This window comes from Maniola hyperantus, chromosome 28, assembly GCF_902806685.2.
Source record: "Maniola hyperantus chromosome 28, iAphHyp1.2, whole genome shotgun sequence".
Classification (NCBI taxonomy): domain Eukaryota; kingdom Metazoa; phylum Arthropoda; class Insecta; order Lepidoptera; family Nymphalidae; genus Maniola; species Maniola hyperantus.
The window spans coordinates 4,393,063-4,413,745 of NC_048563.1; the positions used below are offsets into that span (position 1 = coordinate 4,393,063).

The 20,683-nt window shown below is 38.0% G+C and overlaps 3 protein-coding genes across 10 annotated transcripts in view; 1 reads left to right on the top strand and 2 right to left on the bottom strand.

Annotated features, from left to right (window-relative positions):
* RNF220 (ring finger protein 220) overlaps nucleotides 1-5,055 on the bottom strand; it is a 130,472-nt gene extending 125,417 nt beyond the window's left edge. For both annotated transcript variants that reach the window (XR_011238370.1, XM_034983208.2), the window contains exons 1-5: nucleotides 4,460-5,055; nucleotides 3,474-3,686; nucleotides 2,257-2,388; nucleotides 2,023-2,094; nucleotides 84-194 (exon numbers count right to left, since the gene is read on the bottom strand). Coding sequence is in view for 1 of the 2 variants with exons in the window: in XM_034983208.2 (XP_034839099.1) it covers nucleotides 84-194; nucleotides 2,023-2,094; nucleotides 2,257-2,388; nucleotides 3,474-3,686; nucleotides 4,460-4,813 (882 nt within the window). In the remaining variant the exon portion in view is untranslated. The remainder of the gene's footprint in view (nucleotides 1-83; nucleotides 195-2,022; nucleotides 2,095-2,256; nucleotides 2,389-3,473; nucleotides 3,687-4,459) is intronic.
* A 103-nt stretch (nucleotides 5,056-5,158) lies between these two features.
* On the top strand, nucleotides 5,159-20,053 carry LOC117994978 (zinc finger protein 829-like). Of its 6 annotated transcripts, none has more exons than XM_069508260.1 (10): nucleotides 5,159-5,177; nucleotides 8,529-8,588; nucleotides 9,638-9,802; nucleotides 10,237-10,386; nucleotides 11,072-11,145; nucleotides 14,791-14,980; nucleotides 15,886-16,119; nucleotides 16,857-16,990; nucleotides 17,834-18,083; nucleotides 18,896-20,053. In XM_069508260.1, the coding sequence occupies exons 2-10, from the start codon at nucleotides 8,535-8,537 to the stop codon at nucleotides 19,079-19,081; spliced, it is 1,437 nt and encodes a 478-aa protein (XP_069364361.1). In that variant the 5' UTR covers nucleotides 5,159-5,177; nucleotides 8,529-8,534; the 3' UTR covers nucleotides 19,082-20,053. The 6 variants fall into 6 exon arrangements, with proteins under 6 accessions (XP_069364361.1, XP_069364362.1, XP_069364360.1 ...); XM_069508261.1 differs by lacking the exon at nucleotides 5,159-5,177 and adding an exon at nucleotides 8,016-8,035; XM_069508259.1 differs by lacking the exon at nucleotides 5,159-5,177 and adding an exon at nucleotides 8,024-8,354.
* LOC117995201 (dynein axonemal light chain 1-like) lies at nucleotides 5,466-8,188 on the bottom strand. 2 transcript variants are annotated; one of them, XM_069508304.1, is made up of 6 exons: nucleotides 7,996-8,188; nucleotides 7,413-7,612; nucleotides 6,646-6,757; nucleotides 6,209-6,355; nucleotides 5,872-6,042; nucleotides 5,466-5,583 (listed from the first exon to the last, which is right to left on the bottom strand). In XM_069508304.1, exons 2-6 carry the CDS (start codon nucleotides 7,565-7,567, stop codon nucleotides 5,530-5,532), a joined length of 639 nt encoding a protein of 212 aa, XP_069364405.1. In that variant the 5' UTR covers nucleotides 7,568-7,612; nucleotides 7,996-8,188; the 3' UTR covers nucleotides 5,466-5,529. The 2 variants fall into 2 exon arrangements, with proteins under 2 accessions (XP_069364405.1, XP_034839100.1); XM_034983209.2 differs by lacking the exon at nucleotides 7,996-8,188 and having other exon boundaries at nucleotides 7,413-7,711.
* Nucleotides 20,054-20,683: the final 630 nt, after the last annotated feature.

The following is a 20,683-nucleotide window of genomic DNA, read 5'->3' on the forward strand; positions in this document are numbered from 1 at the left end:
GTCCACGCGGACGAAGTCGCGAGCATAAGCTAGTTTTTTATGAATTTTTTTGAATACTCAAAAGAACAACTAACTTAAGTTACCTCTGCACTGGCCTCCACCAGTCCATTGGGTTTGGCATCACAGTTCACCTCATGGTGAGTGTTCACCCTTCTTTCAGTCTCATCGCTCTGTATGTCTGTTGGTATTTCTGCCTGGAACACAAAAATAAACCTAACTACATATATTCTATTTTTAGTGTTCCATACCTCAAAAGGAAAAACGGAACCCTTATAGGATCACTTTTTTGTCTGTCTGTCTGTCTGTCTGTCAAGAAACCTACAGGGTACTCCCGTTGACTTAGAATCATGAAATTTGGCAGGTAGGTAGGTCTTATAGCAGGCATAAGGGGAAAAACCGGCCAAGTGCGAGTCAGACTCGCGCACTGAGGGCTTCGTACTAGTCATATTTTTTCGACATTTCGCACGATAAATCAAAAACTATGATGCATAAAAATAAATAAAAATCTGTTTTAGAATGTACAGGTGAAGACCTTTCATATGATACCCCACTTGATATAGTCACTCACTTCGAAAGTTGAAAATACTAATTATTAGTTCGTGACTACAATTTAATTTTTTTGTAATCTAACCACAAATTCACGGTTTTCAGATTTTTCCCCGAATGTCTGCTATAAGACCTACCTAACTGCCAAATTTCATGATTCTAGGTCAACGGGAAGTATCCTATAGGTTTTCTTGACAGACACGACAGACAGACAGACAGACAACAAAGTGATCCTATAAGAGTTCCGTTCTTACTTTTGAAAATAACCCTAAACATATTACAAATACCCAATGAGGCAGTAAAAGTGGTAGTTACAGTACGCGGCAGAAAGTAAAAGACATCAGCCTTTAGAATAACATTTCGACTTTGTAAAGTATTGGGGCCGATTCTCTAGTACACAATCTTTAAACTAAACTAAATTAACAGGTCTAAATCTAGTGCTTTCCTTTTCCGCAAGCAACATTATGAAAGGGATAGCAATAGATTTAGACGTGATATTTTAGTTTAGTTTAGAGATTGTGTACTAGAGAATCGGCCCCATTGTCTGTGTCACTCATACCTTTACGGGGTGTAACCGGAACGCTAGCATAAACTTGGCGTTATTGTTATTGGTATTGGATTGTGTTTACACAATCCAATACCAATAACAATAACGCCGCAAGCCTCAATAGCTCAACCGGTAAAGGAGTGGACTGAAAACCGCAAGGTCGACGGTTCAAACCCCGCCCGTTGCACTATTGTCGTACCTACTCCTAGCACAAGCCTGACGCTTAGTTGGAGAGGAAAGGGGAATATTAGTCATTTAATATGGCTAATATTCTTTTTTTTAAAAAAAAAAAAAAAAAAAAAAAAAAAAAAAAAAAAAAAAAAAAAAAAAAAAAAAAAAAAAAAATTGCCTCGTTTTGTAGTTTTAGTGATTTAGTATCTTTCATGCAATGTATAGCGTGCAAAACTCGGGTCAATGCCCCGCCTGCCAATCCCAACGTTCGTTGACCTCTAGCGTCAGTCAGATGTTTTATTTGCAATTCATCGTAAACTTTTGGAAAATTATAGGAATTTTTTTTAATAGTTCTTTTCGCGTTTTTTTTGGTGGAAACATATCAGTAATCATCAGTACTATCACCTGTCTTCGTTTTTGCCAACGTTCTGCGGGGCGATTGTCTAAAACCTGCATCAATCATTATTACAATCTCAATTATTCTGATTGGCTGAATTTGTGCGATTCTTGTTGCAACAATGAGCAACAATGCATTGTGGCAAATAGTGAGCGAGCATTAACTAATCAGAGATGATTGCGATCGTGACATTGTAGCTGTCAAACAACCGCGGTAGGGCCACTGGTTACACCCGGTATGACGTTTTGTCAGTCTCAACGACAGAGACAACGCTCTACAAACCTGCTATCTCCATCTAAAGGTCGATGTACATTACTTTCTGCCGCGTAATGTACTGTAATGGACTACTGGTGTTACTTACATCGGGTGCTATCCTAGAGGGGGAGTACTGTGGCGGTCCGTACAACTCTGTATCCTCATCACCATCAACCACCTGACAAAACAAATAAATTCAAATTCAATGTATATATATAAAAGCGAAATACCACTCACTCACTGACAGACTAATCACGAAATCTCAGGAACTATAAAGCCTACAAACTTGGAATTTGGAAGGTAGGTAACTTCTCTCCGTGGATAGGGCAAAGTAACTTACAAGAGCATGATCTGTAGAGGCGCGTCTTACACAGGTCCCGGGGCGGGACTCCCCATCTTGCAAGGCTGTAGCTCGAACGCGCCACTGTCCGCACCACTGATACTCCGCGCCGAAACCGCGCGGCTCGTCGTTCTGCATAAGTAAAACTATGCGTGAGAGCGCAGCGAGCATCGAATTTTTTCTAATTTTAAATAAATTCTAAAATTATAATTAATAGCTGATCCCCGCGGCTTCGCCCGCGTAGATTTAGGTTTTAAAGATCCCGTATAGCCTATGTCACTCAGAAATAATGTAGCTTTCTACTGGTGAAAGAATTTTTAAAATCGGTTCAGTAGTTCTAAAGATTACCCCCTACAAACAAACTTAACGACATTACCTCTTTTTATAATACAACGGGCCGTGCAGCAGAAATCGTAATATTTTAATTTCGCCATAACTTCAAAACCAAACGTCCAATTTTAATCATTCAAAGACCAAATATTATCTCCATAAACTGTTCTTAGTGATGAAATCATTTATTTTGATAAGGATTAATAGCATGAGTAAATAAACGCGTTTAAATGTAGTCCAAAAAAAATTCAAGATTTTTAAATAAAAAAATGGTTGCTGTGCCTCACTCGACATAGATGGGTATAGTGTGTCGCGGACTTTTTTGTAGATATTTATAAGATCTACAATTAATTAGAACATTTTATGGTTCTATCTTTTATAGTTTAGGCAGCGTACGCAAAATAAGTAACTTTTCTGGTTGATTTTTTACACCTTGTGTCCGAAAAACCCAAATATCTTACGGAACCCTATTTTTTTCCAAAATAAAATATAGCCTATGTTACTCGTGGATAATGTAGCTTTCGAATGGTGAAAGAATTTTTAAAATCGGTCCAGTAGTTTTTGAGCCTATTCAGTACAAACAAACAAACAAAGTTTTCCTCTTTATAATATTAGTGTAGATTAATAACTATAATATCTCTCAACAGCTATACTCACGTATTTAGTCGGCGTTCGCCCAACTAGTTAGACGGACTAGCCGTTGAGAGATAATATTATATATAATGGAAATCACTCACGATAGTTTAAACACTAAAATATAATTAAATAATTAATCGCTGGCTTCCTCAGAACTGGTATCCGGTACATTTTCATCAATTTCTACACTGGTACTTTTGAGACAGTTGTCTCTAGAGCCTAGTCACTTTTTTTACTGCAATGATAGTTACCTCAACATCAATGCTGCCTTCCTCGGAACTGGTATCAGGTATATCTTCGTCCATTTCTGCGCCGGTTCTCTTCAGACATCGGAGAGCATGTCTTTGAAGTCTGGACACTGGCAGTGATGTGTTGCAGACCGGACACTCGCCATGCTGAGCCTGTGGGGGCGGCGAGCTACGACGACGCGCGCGCAGGCGCTTGAGGCGATTAGTGTGTACCCTCTGAAAATCCATACTTAATATTATAAATGCGAAAGTGTCTGTCTCTCTGTCTGCTAGCCTTTCACGGCCCATCTATTCACAGATTTTGACGAAATTTGGTACAGATATAGCATGCATCCCGGGGAAGGACATAGGCTACTTTTTATCCCGCAAAATCAAAGAGTTCCCACAGGATTTTGGAAAAACTAAATTCACACATACCAAGTCGCAGGCATCAGCTAGTCAGAAATAAAATTTTGTATAATAATGATGAATGAACTACAACAATGAACCTCAACAAAATAACTTGCATTTTAGCCTAGCAATCTTACTTTAGATGATTACTACACTATATCAAATTACTAAAGAATAAAAAAAAAGCTTTGAGGAAAGCCTCAGTCTTTATAACAACCGAAAATTTGCCGGCCTATCTGTGTTTTACAGAATATATGTCGGAGAGTGTGCTCAGGAGCTGTTCGATCTTGTCCCCCCCTCACCTTTCTACCACCATACTGCAAGGCACCCCTATGTCGTAGGGGCTAGTTTCCACCCCTATGGCGTCAACATTCCATCTACGCGTACGAAACGCTTTGTGTCATACGCATGGCTAGGGTCTGGAATACTCTACCGAGATCAGTGTTTCCTGCCAATTATAATCCGGGTATCTTTAAAACAAGAGTGAATAGGCACCTTCTAGGCAATCGCGTCCCATCTTAGGCCACATCATCACTTCCCATCAAGCGTGCGCCTATAATGAATAAAAAAAAAGTTTGTTTACATTTTTTATTACATACCTGGTAAACATCACTACCCAAACAACCGGATACGTCGACTTCATCCAGCTCCTCCACTTCTATACTAGAACTAGATCCCGGTAGAGGGTTCGAACCACTAGGACCGTTCACACTTAGCTTTCTTTTCGAACCACCACAAGAAAGTTTATTTAATCTATCAACTTCTAAAACTAAATGACTTTCTAGCTCCCCTTGCCTCACTGTACAACTGCATACCGGGCAATTCGGTAATTCCGACACCTTTTTTCTATTACGAACACTATTCAATATAACACTCTCATCGTACAAAGTAAAATTCGAATTTGGTACACTATTCGAACTCCCTTCCATGTTGTACATCACTACAGGGAGCATTTCAAATGTTGTTGTTGTTATAAATCTAAAAACATCACGGTTTTGGACAAATTAAACTATCATTTGACCATTTAGCAGTGTTAATAGAAGTTCTATTGTAACGTAGGAACTCATCTTGTATACACCGACGTAATTATTTGTGTAATTTACACCAATTAATTGATACGAAACAATAATAAATAAAACGTTAGTAATTTTTTTTTTGATTAGGTACTTGATCGAAAAGTGACGTTCGTTTATTGTTGACAGATGTCATTTGATTGGAATGGAATTTGATGACCTTGTCATAGAAGATTACTCTTTAATCTGTGGTTTTTTTGAAGTCTCCAAGTTGGCTAACTTGAAAATATTAAAAATAATACACGTGAGTAAAGCTTTATGCACATTCTTATTTTTTTGCAAATTTTAAAATAGGAAATTCAAAAAAAAATATTCTAAAATAAACCAACACCTAAGCAAAAATAATATTTGCTTTTATGGTTCGGTCTGCTTTTGAAGCACATATTATAAATCCTGTAGATCGCTGGCCGTTTACCTAGAACTTCAGAGTGAGCTACCTCAATAATACTTACTTTTGGTATAATATAGAGACATGTGGAGAGTAGAGTCAGCGCTTTTAAGTTAAAAATCGATAGGTAAATGAAAGACAGTATTAACTGAAGCAAGAAAGTGGTTTTATTTTTGCCATATTTGATAGATTTTTTAAACATAGCTTTTTAGTCATTTGGTTCAGCACTGACTAGAGTTTCGACGCCGTCACCGCCATCAGGCTGAAATGGAGGAAATCATTTTAACATTATAAATTAAATTCTTATCAGTTGCTGTTATTAAATACTAGTTAGATGATGCCTGCGAATTTGTCTGCGTGGTTTTTGATAGGTATTTAAAAATCCCGTGGGAAATCTTTGGTTTCCTGGGATAAAAGAATGTCGTTTCCCGGGATGGAAGCTATTTTTTAACCGACTTCAAAAAAGGAGGAGGTTCTCAATTCGTCGGAATCTTATTTTATAAATGCAAATTTCATCAAAATCAGTTTATGGATTATAAACAAGATTAACCTCAAGATCAGCAACCGTCAACGGTGGTTCGTCTTCCCGCAGAACGGTTTCTCCATCTAATTTCTTCAGTCCTGGTAACCTTCTTGCCGCTTCTGAACGCCATACTTCTAATTCGCACGCGTCATAAAGTGGATTCCCAACGAATAGAAGATCTTCAAGATTTGGTAGCTCCTGAATATGAAACACAATAATATTTAATAATGATTTTTTATTGATTAAGATCATTCATCATCACCAACCGATACACGTCCACAGCTGGACATAATTATGTTTCTTGTATAGGGACTTTCTCACACGCGCTACGGTCTTGCACTGCCTGTTCAGGCGAGGTCATTACCTGAAGTTTATTGAATTCACTCCATTCCTTAACCAAATTGTTGCTCATATACAGGACTTTCAAGTTCCTCAGCACATTTATACCCTTCAGCTTCTCTACCAGATTGTAGGATATCCACAGCTCCTCTAAGGTATCCCCCAAACATTCCTGAAAACAATTGTTGCACAAATCACATTCAACTCTTGCCACGAAAGTAATTGATTTTACGTGGGTCTTCAGTAATCAGTAATCACAATTTAGTTTAAAGGCCATGAGGCATCATAGTAAACCCTACAGAAGCAAAGCTTCTTACGCATTCTCTAAGAAGTATCGCTTGCAACTATAGGTATAAGCAACCCCATCCCAAACGACACAAACGATTATTATTTTTCACTTCAAAATTGTATCGCAACCAACTGACCACTATTTTTAATTTTCATGAAGTAAAATTCACTTACCATACCAGAAAAAGATTTAATATAATTTCTCCCAAGTGACAAAATACGTAGTTTTTTCAAGCTATTTAAAGCTGACACCTTTTCAATCAGGTTTGTTGATAAACTAAGTTTCCTGAAAATGCATATTATCAGTCTATCACTAAAAATTATAAATTGGAAAGTGTATGTTTGCTGGTTTGTTGATTTGTCCTTCAGTCAACGGATCGACGCTCGACGTGATTTTTTACGAGTTATACAAGTTTTTCCCGGAAAAGTTAAAAGTTCCTACGGGATTTTGAAGGCATCAGTTGGAACAATATGAATTCACCAGTAAACATTACTGTATTGTGTTTTGCTGTGGTGAAATGTAATCAATTGGGAAAATCAACCAACCAGATGCGTTTCGAGCGTCAGCAAGTGACAGACTAGTACAAACGTTTTCATGTACCTAAAATATTCATCATTATCATCATCAACCGATAGACGTCCACTGCTGGACGTAGGTCTCTTGTAGGGACTTCGACAAAGCACGGTCTTGCACCGCCTGAATCCAGCGGCTCGTCTGATGTCGTCCGTCCACCTAGTAAGGCCACTATTCCAGCACTATTCTCGCTTTATTATTTATGCCTAATTTAAAGTGTATCTTTCATGACAAAGTTTTCTAGTAAGTAAATGGTTCACTAGTAGATCTAGTAGGTATACCTTTGAAATTATAATGATAAAGGCGACCTGATAAAATAACATACAGTACAAATTATTTAATCGAAAAGATTTAAAACCATTCTTACTCGCAGTTAACAAGACAAGATAGAGAATTATCCATTTTCTCTATTGGTGGCCACTGGAATACCAAACTGACGTCCGTAGCAGTGGCGGCCTGCTGTCCTGTTTTCTCTTCCCAACGTTTAATCGCTTCTTTAATTGTAGTAGCTTTGGTAGCCATTTTTAAGTAGGTAATTGACGTTCAATAATAATTAGAAATCTGTTTCTGTAAATCGGAGCGAGACCAATAATTGATCTATGGTGTAAATGTTAAATTATTTTTAACAACAAATTATTACATAAAGGTCACGTTAGCAACGGTATTGATAAAGCAGAGCTCGTTACAGAAACGCTCTTACTATGTTAAGAACGTCGTTAATTATTGTAAGAATGTTGTGTTAAGAACGTTGTTAATTATTGTAATTTGAAACAGTTGAATATAACATAAATTATTTACTATTAAAATCATAATAATTAGGTAATTATTTTTGTCAAAATGGTCAAAATTACATAAAGTTGACGTAATAATGCACAAAGTGATGCTGTAACATGTGCGCATAGCTTAAGATACCATAGACAAACTTGTGCTTCATGCAAAAGGGCATTAACCTTTCAATCAGCATATTCAGCAACCCTTTTCCAGGCTTGGGTAGTTCACGTAATGGCGGATTGCTTTATCGAGACTTTCCTATTCTAGATTTGTAATTTGCACCTTCATCAAGTGATTATTTTCCTATGTTATTTTCATTTTAAAGAATTTTGTATTTTTGGTACATTGAGTTGTCAAATTGACTTTTTTAATTTTTTCGAAACGCCATAGCTCTATTTTTTCTTTTTTAATTTTTTTTTTTAATAAAAAAAACATACGCCGACATTCTCAAATCAAACTTTGAATTATTATATTTTAAGGTGATTTTAAATTCATTTTTTGGATTGTGTTGCGTATTAATAAATACAAGCCATATAAGGTTATATAAACATTTTTTGATAAAATCAATACTTTTCTGTAAATTCCATCCTACTTCGTTGCTCGAGTTGAAAAAAAATTAGTTTGTTTTCTATGGATTGGATTCCCGCTTTTTTCTCGACATTTTTAAAAAGTGCAGATTTATTTATTTTAATCTTTGTTTCTTTTCTTGCAGCGAAAAATGTCTTCAATACAAGTGCGAGCAGTGAATGTAGTGCCTGTTTCCAAGATAAAGGTTAGTAAAATTAATTATTTACCCCCTATTAATTTATTCTTTATTAAAACTTACTGTGTTACTTGCTCGCAACTTCGTTTGTAATTAAAAATCACACAACAAAGTTATCCTATGCCCGTTTCAAAGGTGGAAGCTATTGATGACGTGAGAACAGTGTGGTGGTGCTTACTAGGGAAGAGCTATGTTCCATAGTGGACATCCTCAGGCTGTTATATGATGATGATGGATAGTATTCCTCATTGCTAGTAGATGACCAAAGTCTTCAAAGAGTGTGTGTTGCCAGTGACAATATATGAATCGGAGATGTAGTTGCTAACTATGGGCCTCTTAAGAAAGCTTAGCCACTCAGCGTGCGATGGAGAGATGCTTGAATTTTCTCTACGTGATCAAATCAGAAATGATGATCATAGGAGAAACAGTAACAAACATAGCTCAACAACGCGCAACAGACGGAAACGTTTAAGTGCGGAAACCGCCCAGAGCGAAGAAAGAAAGAAGCTCAACAAGTTGTGAAGCTGAGGTAGCAACGGGCAGGGCACGTTTGATATATATATGTATGTTGGGGTCTCAAGGTACCAAAATGGTGCCCTCGCACTGAACCCTTATAGGATCACTTCAGTATCTGTCTGTCCATCTGTCTGTCATGTCTGTCAAGAAAACCTGTAGGGTATTTCCCGTTGACCTAGAACCATGAAATTTTGTAGGTAGGTAAAGTAAAGGCATAAATCCGAAAACCGTGAATTTGTGGTTATATCACAAACACACAAATTTTCCATTTTCAAAGTAAAATAACTATATCAAGTGGGGTACCATATGAAAGGGCTTTACCTGCACATTCTAAAACAGATTTTTATTTATATTTATACATAATTTAAATAAAAATCTGTTTTTGATTTATTGTGCAAAATGTCGAAAAAAATGTCGGAACCCTCAGTGCGCGAGTCTGACTTGCACTTGGCCGGTTTTTTACCCATCGAACTGATAGATAAGTAATATTGATAACGTAATTCTAGAAATAATTATTCCACACATGTATGCTATTATTGCAGAAAGAAAAGATAGACGATGATGAATCTGAAGATACAGTGTTATGCAAGATATGCTCTAAAGCCTTCTTGTCGGAGATGGCTGTAAGGAACCATGCACGGATGGAGCATATTGAGCAGTTCATGGCTGGTGCAGACCTCTATGTGAAACCAGAGCACTCAGAACTGGTAAGTTTTTTAGGGTTCCGTACCTCAAAAGGAAAAACGGAACCCTTATAGGATCACTTTGTTGTCTGTCTGTATGTATGTCTGTCTGTCTGTCTGTCAAGAAACCTACAGGGTACTATGAAGACTGGTTATTACAACTAATGGCTTTTGCAACCTAATAAGCGTAGTGTCAATGTTTTTATAAGACTAGCTTATGCTCGCGACTTCATCTGCGTGGACTACACAAATTTCAACCCCCTATTTCACCCCCTTAGGGGTTGAATTTTTCAAAATCCTTCTTAGCGGATGTCTACGTCGTAATAGCTATCTGCATGCCAAATTTCAGCCCGATCCGTCCAGTAGATTGGCTGTGCGTTGATAGATTAGTCGTTCAGTTAGTCAGTCAGTTACCTTTTCATATATTTAGATTTTGACTGTAGATTATGTTGTTTCAGAAACGTAAAATAACAAAAGATATACAAAATAGCGCTTCGGAGCTGGTCTCCTCGATGCAACCCACAGCTATCACCAGCCTGGCCTCCAAAGACGTCAGCTACATCATCATCAAGGACCAAGATGCTGTGACGGTCCAGAAGATGAGGAAGGTGATCCCACTTCTGATGTTAACATACTGTCATTATCAACCCATAGACGTCCACTGCTGGACATAGGTCTCTTGTAGGGACTTCCACTCGCCACGGTCCTGCGCCATCCAGCGGCTCCGCAACTCGTCTGATGTCATCTGTCCACCTAGTGGGGGTCTTCCAACGCTGTGAGGTCGCCATTCCAGCACCTTGGGACCCCAACGTCTATCGGTTTTTAGGGTTCCGTACCTCAAAAGGAAAAACGGAACCCTTATTGGATCGCTTTGTTGTCTGTCTGTCTGTCCGTCTGATTTGACGTGGATTTTAGGTATTTTGGAAGATATTTAATAATCACGGAGAAATAATTTATTTTTGACTAGCGACCCGCCCCGGCTTCGCATAGGTGCAATGTAGATACTAATGTGATGTCATTGAGGTGTCATTGCCTCGGAAACTCAAATGAGAGGATTTTTTTTCGACCTAATTCACATTACTTCAATTTCTCTAGGGATCTCTAATTTTTTGAGAATTAAACTATGGCTATAAACCTTCCTCTTGAATTACTCTATCTATTGGTGAAAACCGCATTAAAATCCGTTGCGTAGTTTAAAAGATCTACGCGTTCATACATACATACAGACGCGGGAAGCGACTTTATTTTATACTATGTAGAGATGTAGTCAAATACCCAATTGTTTAATTGCAGCTCAGGAACTCAGTGAAACAGGCGAAGCCGGAAAAACAAGCAGCTAAGAAAGAAAAAGAAGTGGTACCCATAAGGTAAGTGAGCACTGCAGTCAAACTTCTGTACCCATGTTAGAAATCAGTATTATAAAAAAATATAAAAAAAAAATTATAAAAAAAAGAAAAATTATTATAAATAAAAAACTTATTATAAAAAAAAGAAACATTAAAATCGGTTCATATTTGGCGGAGAAATCGCGTAACAGACATACAAAAAGACATACATTCGAATTGAGAACCTCCTCCTTTTTCAAGTCGGTTAAAAATATGCTATGCCTGCTTAAACCCCTAATGTTTACAAAGCTATTACACTGATCGCGAGCAATTTTCTCATAATTCATAATTCATAATTCATAATTCATAATTTTTTATTGCAAAAAATACACGTGAAGTGGTGTTACAATATTTTTTTGGAAACAGTGTATTACCAAGTATGGCGTGCAATGTTATTAAGTACAATAATGTCAATAATATATACCTAATTTAAATAAGTCATCAATAATTAGTATTTAAAGGAGAATATTGAGTACGAAACAAAATAAAATATTGCGATTACAAAATGTCAATTATTAAAATTAATAAAATATTATTTAAACAGACATCAAAAGTGGAGAAAAGTATGTCAACATGCTGTCATTAAAATTATTATTAGTTATAGTACTTAGATTAGTAATTGTTAACAACAAACACTTTATCCGCCAAATTATCGTTCTTTGAAGTTTAAGAAGTCATTAACCGAGTAAAAACAATGAAATAATAACCACTCGTGTAGCTTCCGTTTAAATTTAGGAAGTGTCATTTCTTTCATGGCCGTTGGTAGATTATTGAATATTTGAATCGCCATACAAAATGCATTTTGTCTATATAAAGTTAGTTTGATTCTGGGTACAAGCAGTCTATCTTTATGCCTTGTTACTCTTTGTAGAACCTGGCCATGAGTTTTAAAGTATTCGGGATTCTTTTTGACGAAGATACAGACTTCCTTAATGTAGATACAAGGTAGGGGTAATATCTTAAGTTCTTTGAACATGGGCTTACAGCTATCCAGAAAGTGAGCGTTACATATAGCACGAATGCATTTTTTTTGGACTTTAAAAATTCTATCTGCATCTACTGAGTTTCCCCAGACAACAATTCCGTAACTGAGTACAGACGACACATATCCATAATACGCGCATAGCACCGCTTCTTTACTTGACACTTGCCTAAGTCTTTTTAGTGCATACACAAACTTTTCTACTCTATTGCATAGGTCATTAATGTGTTGTTTCCAGGTGCAGTGACGGTCTAATGTAATGCCTAAGAATTTAATTGTGTTGACTTCTTCAATGATTGAATTATTATATTGAATCGTTATAGGTATTTCCCTAGCTTTTGTAGTTCTGAACGCAACAAATTTAGTTTTTTCGATATTAATCTGTAGATTATTATTTTCGAGCCAGTGAACTACTTCGGTAAACGTCTGATTTATATCTGATTCAAACAATTTTTCATCTTTGCATTTAATAATTAAGGTAGTGTCATCGGCAAATAATAAACAATGATGCTGGGTAACGTTTGGCAGGTCATTTATGTAAAGTAAAAATAAAATAGGTCCTAAGATACTTCCTTGTGGAACTCCAGAACAGTTGGCAATAAAAGAAGACTGAGCGATTAACTTTTCGCCGTTTATTATTTTAGTAATTTTTGTACACTGCATTCGGTTCCTAAGATAGCTTTGAAACCAAGCATTGGCGATTCCTCGTATTCCATACTTATCTAATTTAGAAAGCAGTATGTCGTGATTAACAAAATCGAATGCCTTACTCATGTCTAGAAATATAGTAACTATTGGTATTTTATCATTTATACTTTCAGTGATTAATTTGGTTAGATTGAAACATGCCTTAGTTGTGGAGCTATTTTTTTGAAATCCAAATTGCTCTTTTTTAGAACTTTTGAATTTACAATGAAGTTAATTAATCTTGAATACATAGCTTTTTCGAAAACTTTTGAAAATATAGTAATTAGAGCTATTGGTCTATAATTATTCATTTCAGACTTTTCCCCCTTTTTAAATATTGGATTAACTACAGTTTCTTTTAACTTATTTGGAAAACTTCCTAGTTCAAATGACTTATTAATTAGATAACTTAAGGGGACACTAATTTTTTTAACAACTTCTTTAACGATATCTGTTCTGATGCCATCAGTTCCTACGGCGTAACTTTGCCGTAGAGATTTTATGATTTTTACAACTTCATTTGAATCGGTAGGTGTAAGAAATAAACTATTACTGTTAAATTCTATTTTCTCTTTTATGGTATGACGAACTTTCATCTTAGGTTTATTGGTTAATTGTATAAAGTAGTTATTAAAAGATTCCGCAATTTTTTCAGGTTTCGTAATGACAGTGTTATCGTTTTTTATGATGTCTATATTAATTTTGGGAGGCAAATTTCCGACTGTATCCTGGATAATTGACCATGTTGCCTTACATCTCTTATTAATTGAGGAGTTCCGTTCTCCATCTCCGAAGATATTCATCAGATCTTTACCAAAACCTCGGAAGTATGTCCTACAGAACAAAAAAAGAATCATCAAAATCCGTTCATAATTGACGGAGTAATCGCGTAACAAACAAACAAAAAAAAAACGAGCCAAGTGCGAGTCAGGCTCGGCCAATGAAGGTTCCGTACTACAGTCGTATTTTTTCGACATTTTGCACGATAATTCAAAAACTATGATGCATAAAAATAAATAAAAATCTATTTTAGAATACACAGATGAAGCCCTTTCATATGATACTCCACTTGGTATAGTAATCTTACTTTGAAAGTTGAAAATACTAATTACGTTCATGAACATATTATTTTAATTTATTTTTTCGTGATGTAACCACAAATTCACGGTTTTCGGATTTTCCTCTTTACGTGTGCTATTAGTTCCTACCAAATTTCATGATTCAAGGTTAACAGGAAGTGCCCTATAGGTTATACTTTCTGCTAGTAAGGGGTTCATATACCCCCTCAGTACTAAGGGTAACTTGGCCCCTCTTTACTATTGTTAAGTCCTAATCTTGAATTTGAATCACTACCCGCGCGTAATTTGCTAGTGATGTTGCGCGCATTCGGGTGAACCTTCATACTTTAAGTTGACTCCTCTTCATTAATAAGGAGTTAGTTGACTCATTTTCACCTATCAGGGGTAATTTGACCCCTCTCTGCTATTAAAAGGTTATTTGAGCCCTCTTTTCTATTAAGGAGTTATCGACCCTTTTTCCTTTGCTTTGAAGGGATAAGTTGATCCCTTTTCACCAATCAGGAGATATTTGACCCCTCTACTGTGATAGGGTTAGTTGCAGTGGCGTGCAGCTCATAGAGGCATAAACGCACTGCTTACCCTCATTGTAATAAGTCAATGCTTATTTTTCATTTTAACCTGCCGTAATATAAGTTCATACCTAAATGCATACCCTGGCTTGAACTCCTGTGCACGCCACTGGTTAGTTGACCCCTTTTCACCAATCATGGGTTATTTGACCCCTTTCTACTATTAAGGGTTTATTTGACCCCTTTTCATCAATAAGGGGTTATTTGATACCTCTGCTATTGAGGGGTTATTGACCCCTTTTCACTAATAAGGCGTATTTTGACCCCTTTTCGCCAATAAAGGGTTAATTAACCCCCTATGTTGTTCCAGCGGTCCCTTCGAGTGTCTCCAGCCGTCCTCCAGCGAGCCTGAAGCGGTATGCCATCAGATCTTCCTTTCGTGTTGCGACTACTCGGCGCACTACAGAGACGAGCACACTCGGAGACGCAAGGGCAGCCGGTGTCAAGTGTGCGAGAAATTTATCCCTGTTTACGATAATGTGATGCCGTATGGCTGTCAGGTAAGTTATCACTTAAGTTAACATTAACCACAACGCAACGCAATAAGCTGTGGTAGCCTAGTGGTTAGGAAGTCCGCCTTCCAATCGGAGGTCGGGGTTCGATCCCGGGCACGCACCTCTAACTTTTCGGAGTTATATGCGTTTTTAAGTAATTAAAATATCACTTGCTTTAACGGAGTAGGAATACATTGTGAGGAAACCTGCATGCCTGAGAGTTCTCCATAATGTTCTCAAAGGTGTGTGAAGTGAAGTCTGCCAATCCGCACTTGGCCAGCGTGGTAGACTATGGCCAAAACCCTTCTCACTCTGAGAGGAGACCCGTGCTTTGTAGTGAGCCGGTGATGGGTTGATCATGATGATGATGACAACGCAATATTAACTACACTCTATTCCCAGAGAAAAGTTATGTAGGGCTCATTTTGTTACGTAAACCCATACAATACGGTATTTGACAGCTAGTCAAATCAGTAACTTTTTTATCAAACGTCAAAACGCGCGCTCAGAATGCGAGATTCTATGAAATACCGGTGTGTGACGTCACAATCATTTGACGTGCTTTTTTTAGTTTAATCGATAATTTAAAATGGTTATTACACTTAAAACCAACAAAGGACGTGGATTTTACGTATTTTGGAAGACCCTCTATTTAATAATCACTGAGAAATAATTTATTTTTGATGTAGCCCAAATACCCAATAGAGAAGGACAAAAGTCAGTGGCACTGACAAACAGTGGCGTGCTGGTCATAGAGGCATAAATGCACTGCTTACCCCAGTTATAATAGCTCAATGCATATTTTTCATTATGACCTGCCAGTAAACAGGTTCTCACCTAACTAATGCCTACCCTGGCTTCAAACCCTGTGCACGCCACTGCTCACAAACTTATAATCACTGACTTTTCAGATATGCAGCATGACGTTCGACAACAGCAAAGACATGACGGAACACAGTCAAAAGGCTCACATCAAGTTAAAGCCATTTGAGTGTTCAGTATGTCTCAAACGGTTCACGCAGCAAGGTGGCTTACAGCAACATATGCGGCGGCACACTGGAGACCGGCCCTTCCCTTGTACTTTCTGCCCTAAAGCCTTCACCCAGAAATCCGGCCTCGACCAACACTTGAGGATACACACTAAGGTATGTATGTAACCTAACCTAACCTAACCTAACACATTCGAGTCGGAATGCCCTGAGTCCCGAGCTCGCTTCGCTCGTTCTTGCATTCTAAGTTCTCTGTGACTATTTTCCTTTATCATAAACTTCATTTATGGGGGGAGTGAGTGGAGGGGGATGGAAAAGGATTGAATCCGTGCAGTACCGGAGCGGGTCGCTAGTCTTAAATATATAAAAGTAAAAGCTGACTGACTGATCTATCAGCGTACAGCTCAAACTACTGGATGGATCGAGTTAAGATTTTGTATCATCATCATCATCATGATCAACCCATCACCGGCTCACTATAAAGCACGCGTCTCCTCTCAGAGGGAGAAGGGTTTTGGCCATAGTCTACCACGCTGGCCATGTGCGGAGTAGTAGACTTCACACACCTTTGAGAACATTATTGAGAACTCTCAGGCATGCAGGTTTCTCACGATGTTTTCCATCACCGTTAAAGCAAGTGATATTTAATTAATTAAAACGCACATAACTCCGAAAAGTTAGAAGTGCGTGCCCGGGATCGAACCCCCGACCTCCGATTAGAAGGCGGACGTCCTAACCACTAGGCTATCACAGCTTTTTTTGTATACAGATAACTATTTTAACCTGGACATCCGCTAAGAAAGGGTTTTTGATAATACAATCCCTAAGGTAGTAAAATAGGGGTTTGATGTAGCCCACGTGGACGAAACCGCTTAAATTTTGTCCATTTCCAGGTAAAACCGTACAGATGTGTGATATGCAGCAAAGCGTTCTGTCAGTCTGTGCACCTTCAGCAACATATGAGGACTCACACCAACGTGGCGCCGTTCCAGTGCGGTATATGTCAGAAACGTTTCAAGCAAAGCAGGTACGCATCATTAGTTACTATGAATGAATGAAATATACTTTATTGTACACCATCTCGTGAGGAAACCTGCATACCTGAGAGTTCTCCATAATGTTCTCAAAGGTGTGTGAAGTCTACCACTCCGCACATGGCCAGCGTGGTAGACTATGGCCAAAACCCCTCACTCTGAGAGGAGACCCGTGCTCTGTAGTGAGCCGGTGATGGGTTGATCATGATGATGATGATGACACCATTAGTAAACACATTTTTTTTTATTTAGATACAAGTTAGCTCTTGACTGCAATCTCAACTGATGGTAAGTGATGATGCAGTCTAAGATAATAGCGGGCTAACCTGGAAGCGGTATGGCAGTTTTTATTAAACCAATACCCCTTTGGTTTCTACACTGCATCGTACCGGAACGCTAAATTGCTTGGCGGCACGGCTTTGCCGGTAGGGTGGTAACTAGCCACGGCCAAAGCCTCGCACCAGACCAGACCAGAAATTTAGAAATTACAAAATTCCAAACCCCTGCCAGGAATCGAACCCGGGACCTCCCACTAATAGATCACAGCGACGATCCTCAGTGACGAGCCACTGTGCCAGGGAGGTCGTCAAATTAAATTTTAATTATACCCCGATTGTCATCTCGACCTGTCGCGGTCTTTTTTTTTTAATATTAGCCATGTTAAACGACTAATATTCCCATTTCCTCTCCAACTAAGCGTAAAGCTTGTGCTAGGAGTAGGTACGACAATAGTGCAACGGGCGGGATTTGAACCGTCGACCTTTCGGTGTTCAGTCCACTCCTTTACCTGTTGAGCTATTGAGGCTATTGAGGACTAAACTATTTTGTTATTGCAGCCACCTAAACTACCATCTAAGATACCATAACGTGGTCAAAATGACGGACGAACAGAAAATCAAATACGCTGCACTGATGAGTGAAATGCTGATAAAGGAAGAGTACATTGAAGTCGAGGTCGACCAAACGGTGACGTCACAAGAGGTCGACCAAACGGTGACGTCACAAGAGCTCGACCAATCAGAGATAAGCGAGCAGCCAGCAAATGACAAATCACAGGATTGCGACCAGCCGGATTCAGTGGAGGAGGTAATCTAATAATCGCACAGTACTCGGCCGATAGTAATGTACATCGGCCTTTAGAATGACATATCGGCGGTGTAGGGCGTTTTCTCTGTCACTCATACCTATATGACAGCGCTCTACAGGTCGATGTACATTACTTTCGGCTGCGTACTGTATTTATTACTAGCTGATGCCCGCGACTTCGTCCGCGTAGATTTAGGTTTTTAAAATCCTGTGGGAACTCTTTAATTTTCCGGGATAAAAAGTAGCCTATGTCCTTCCTCGGGATTCAAGCTATCTCTGTACCAAATTTTGTCAAAATCGGTTGAACGGTTGAGCCATGAAAAGCTAGCAGACAGACAGACAGACACACTTTCGCATTTATAATATTAGTATGGATTCCACTAGCAAATCCACGACATTCCATACAAGGTGACTGATTAAATTACTTATGACTACTACCGGCATACCGGTCTGTCCGCAGCAATAGGAGGCCAGGTATGGCAATAGGGGAGGGAATGCCCCGCACACCCGCTCAGCCCCCACGCAAAATCGGTGCAGGCGAGCGCGGGTGACGTGCGGGGTGTCACCCCATCTCACAGCCCCATTGTCATCTCAACCTGATGCGGACTATACATACTTAAGAATGAACACAAAAGAAAAACAATTGTGCTAGGATGCTAAGGCGGCTTTATCACTGAATAATGCTAATGGAGCGGGACAAGGACAACTCTCTACCTAACGGTTCACGAGATACAGCCCGCTGACAGACTTCGGGTACGCAACCCTAAAAAGACAAAAAAAAATAGTTTTTCAGAATTTTCATCGTTTTACAGATTCAAGAGGAACAAATTGACCAATCAGAGGTGGCGCAAGATGAAATCGACGAATCAGAAATAGCGCAAGATGAAATCGACCAATCGGAGTCTCATCACAGTGACAATAATGAGGAAAGTTGTGAAACGGTTTATATTATGGAGGAAGCGGACATGTGGTGCGAAGCTGTGGTTTGTGAACAGTGACTTTAGGTGTTTTAATTTGGAATTTTGAAAGAATTAAGGTTTGGGGTCGAAATTACCCCTTACAAAATTTATGGGGTTTAAATGACCCTGTAAAATATATGGGGTCATTGTGACCTCTATAAAATGTTAGGATTAAAATGTCATCTATAAAATGGGTGGGGTTAAAATTGACCCTTCTAAAGTTATGGGGTTAAAATTACCCCTATGAAATTATCGGGGTTCCCGTGTGAATGGCCCCGTAAATTATTATAAGGGGTTCAAAATACCTCTATAATGAGGTTAAACGTATAAATGTATAGGGTTAAAATTACCCCTACTTATTATTATATTTTGGAACAATTATTTGGCTATCGGAAAATGCATTTATAAAAGCACCAATTATTATTTATCTTAACAATCTATAGTAAAATTGTTACTATCCATACTAATATTATAATACTAGCTGATGCCCGCGACTTCGTACGCGTAGATTTAGGTTTTTAAAATCCCCGTGGGAACTCTTTGATTTCCTGGAATAAAAAGTAGCCTTTGTCACTCTCCATGTCTTTATCTATACCCATGCAAAAAATCACGTCGATCCGTTGCACCGTTGCGACGTGATTGAAGGATAAACCAACAAACAAACACACTTTTGCATTTATAATAAGGGTACTGATATTGCGAAGGTGGCGCGTAGGAACGCTCTCGTGCCCAACACAACAGTAACTCTACTATTAATAGGGTTAAAATTACCCCTACTTATTATTATATTTTATTGCATGCACTCCCGCACGTCACCCTCGCTCGCCCGCACCGGGTTAGCGTGAGGGCTGTGCGGGGTGTACCCTCCCCGATTGCCATTACTATACGTAAATATTTTTTTATTTGTTTTTTTTTATTGACTAGATTTGTTTATCATTTAACTTAAAGTTAGCTTAGCACTTAACATCAACTTTTTACTGTACATAATAATATGTATTGTTATAAATTGTAATAAATTGTATTATATTAATTGAATAAAATAGCCTTCAATATTTGATGAATGATTTAACTTTGTTAATTTTTTACATTTTTTTACAGTAAGTAGGTACATTATTAATTTTATCTACACCCATGCTTTAAATCCTCTATAACAGATTCTGAGACAATTAGCTTTTGCGAACATTAAAACACCCAATATCTTAATAACCATTAAAGCATCCAAACGAGTGTTATAATGTTGTACTGAATTTCATTATAACACTCCTGTGAAAAAGAGACAGCGCTATACTGCAGGCATAAATCTGTTTCGTTATGCCAGCAGTATAGCGCTGACTCTTTTTCACAGGAGTGTTATAATGAAATTCAGTACAACATTATAACACCCGTTTGGATGATATAATGGTTATAACTTCATTGGGTGTTTTAATGTTGGCAATAAGCTAACTGTTTCAGAATCTTTTATAGAGGATTCATATTATTATTATGCAGCTGTTGATAATTAGGTATTAAAACACTCAAGTGATACTCGGCTTCGCCTCGTGTGATAGTTGTATCACTTGACCCACCCACCCTAATTCGTGTTTTAATACCCATCTTTATACAACAGTTGCATAAATAACTATAATAAAATAGTCTCTATAT

Excerpts from the sequence above, each read along its gene's own strand:
- LOC117994978 (XM_069508260.1), top strand. The coding sequence starts at position 8,535 with ATGTCTTCAATACAAGTGCGAGCAGTGAATGTAGTGCCTGTTTCCAAG. Across the intron at positions 8,589-9,637 it reads TGCCTGTTTCCAAGATAAAG|AAAGAAAAGATAGACGATGA; the intron begins GTTAGTAAAATT and ends CTATTATTGCAG. Across the intron at positions 14,981-15,885 it reads TGATGCCGTATGGCTGTCAG|ATATGCAGCATGACGTTCGA; the intron begins GTAAGTTATCAC and ends CTGACTTTTCAG.
- LOC117995201 (XM_069508304.1), bottom strand. The coding sequence starts at position 7,567 with ATGGCTACCAAAGCTACTACAATTAAAGAAGCGATTAAACGTTGGGAA. Across the intron at positions 6,356-6,645 it reads TTAAATCTTTTTCTGGTATG|GAATGTTTGGGGGATACCTT; the intron begins GTAAGTGAATTT and ends AATTGTTTTCAG. Across the intron at positions 6,043-6,208 it reads GTGAATTCAATAAACTTCAG|GAGCTACCAAATCTTGAAGA; the intron begins GTAATGACCTCG and ends TTTCATATTCAG.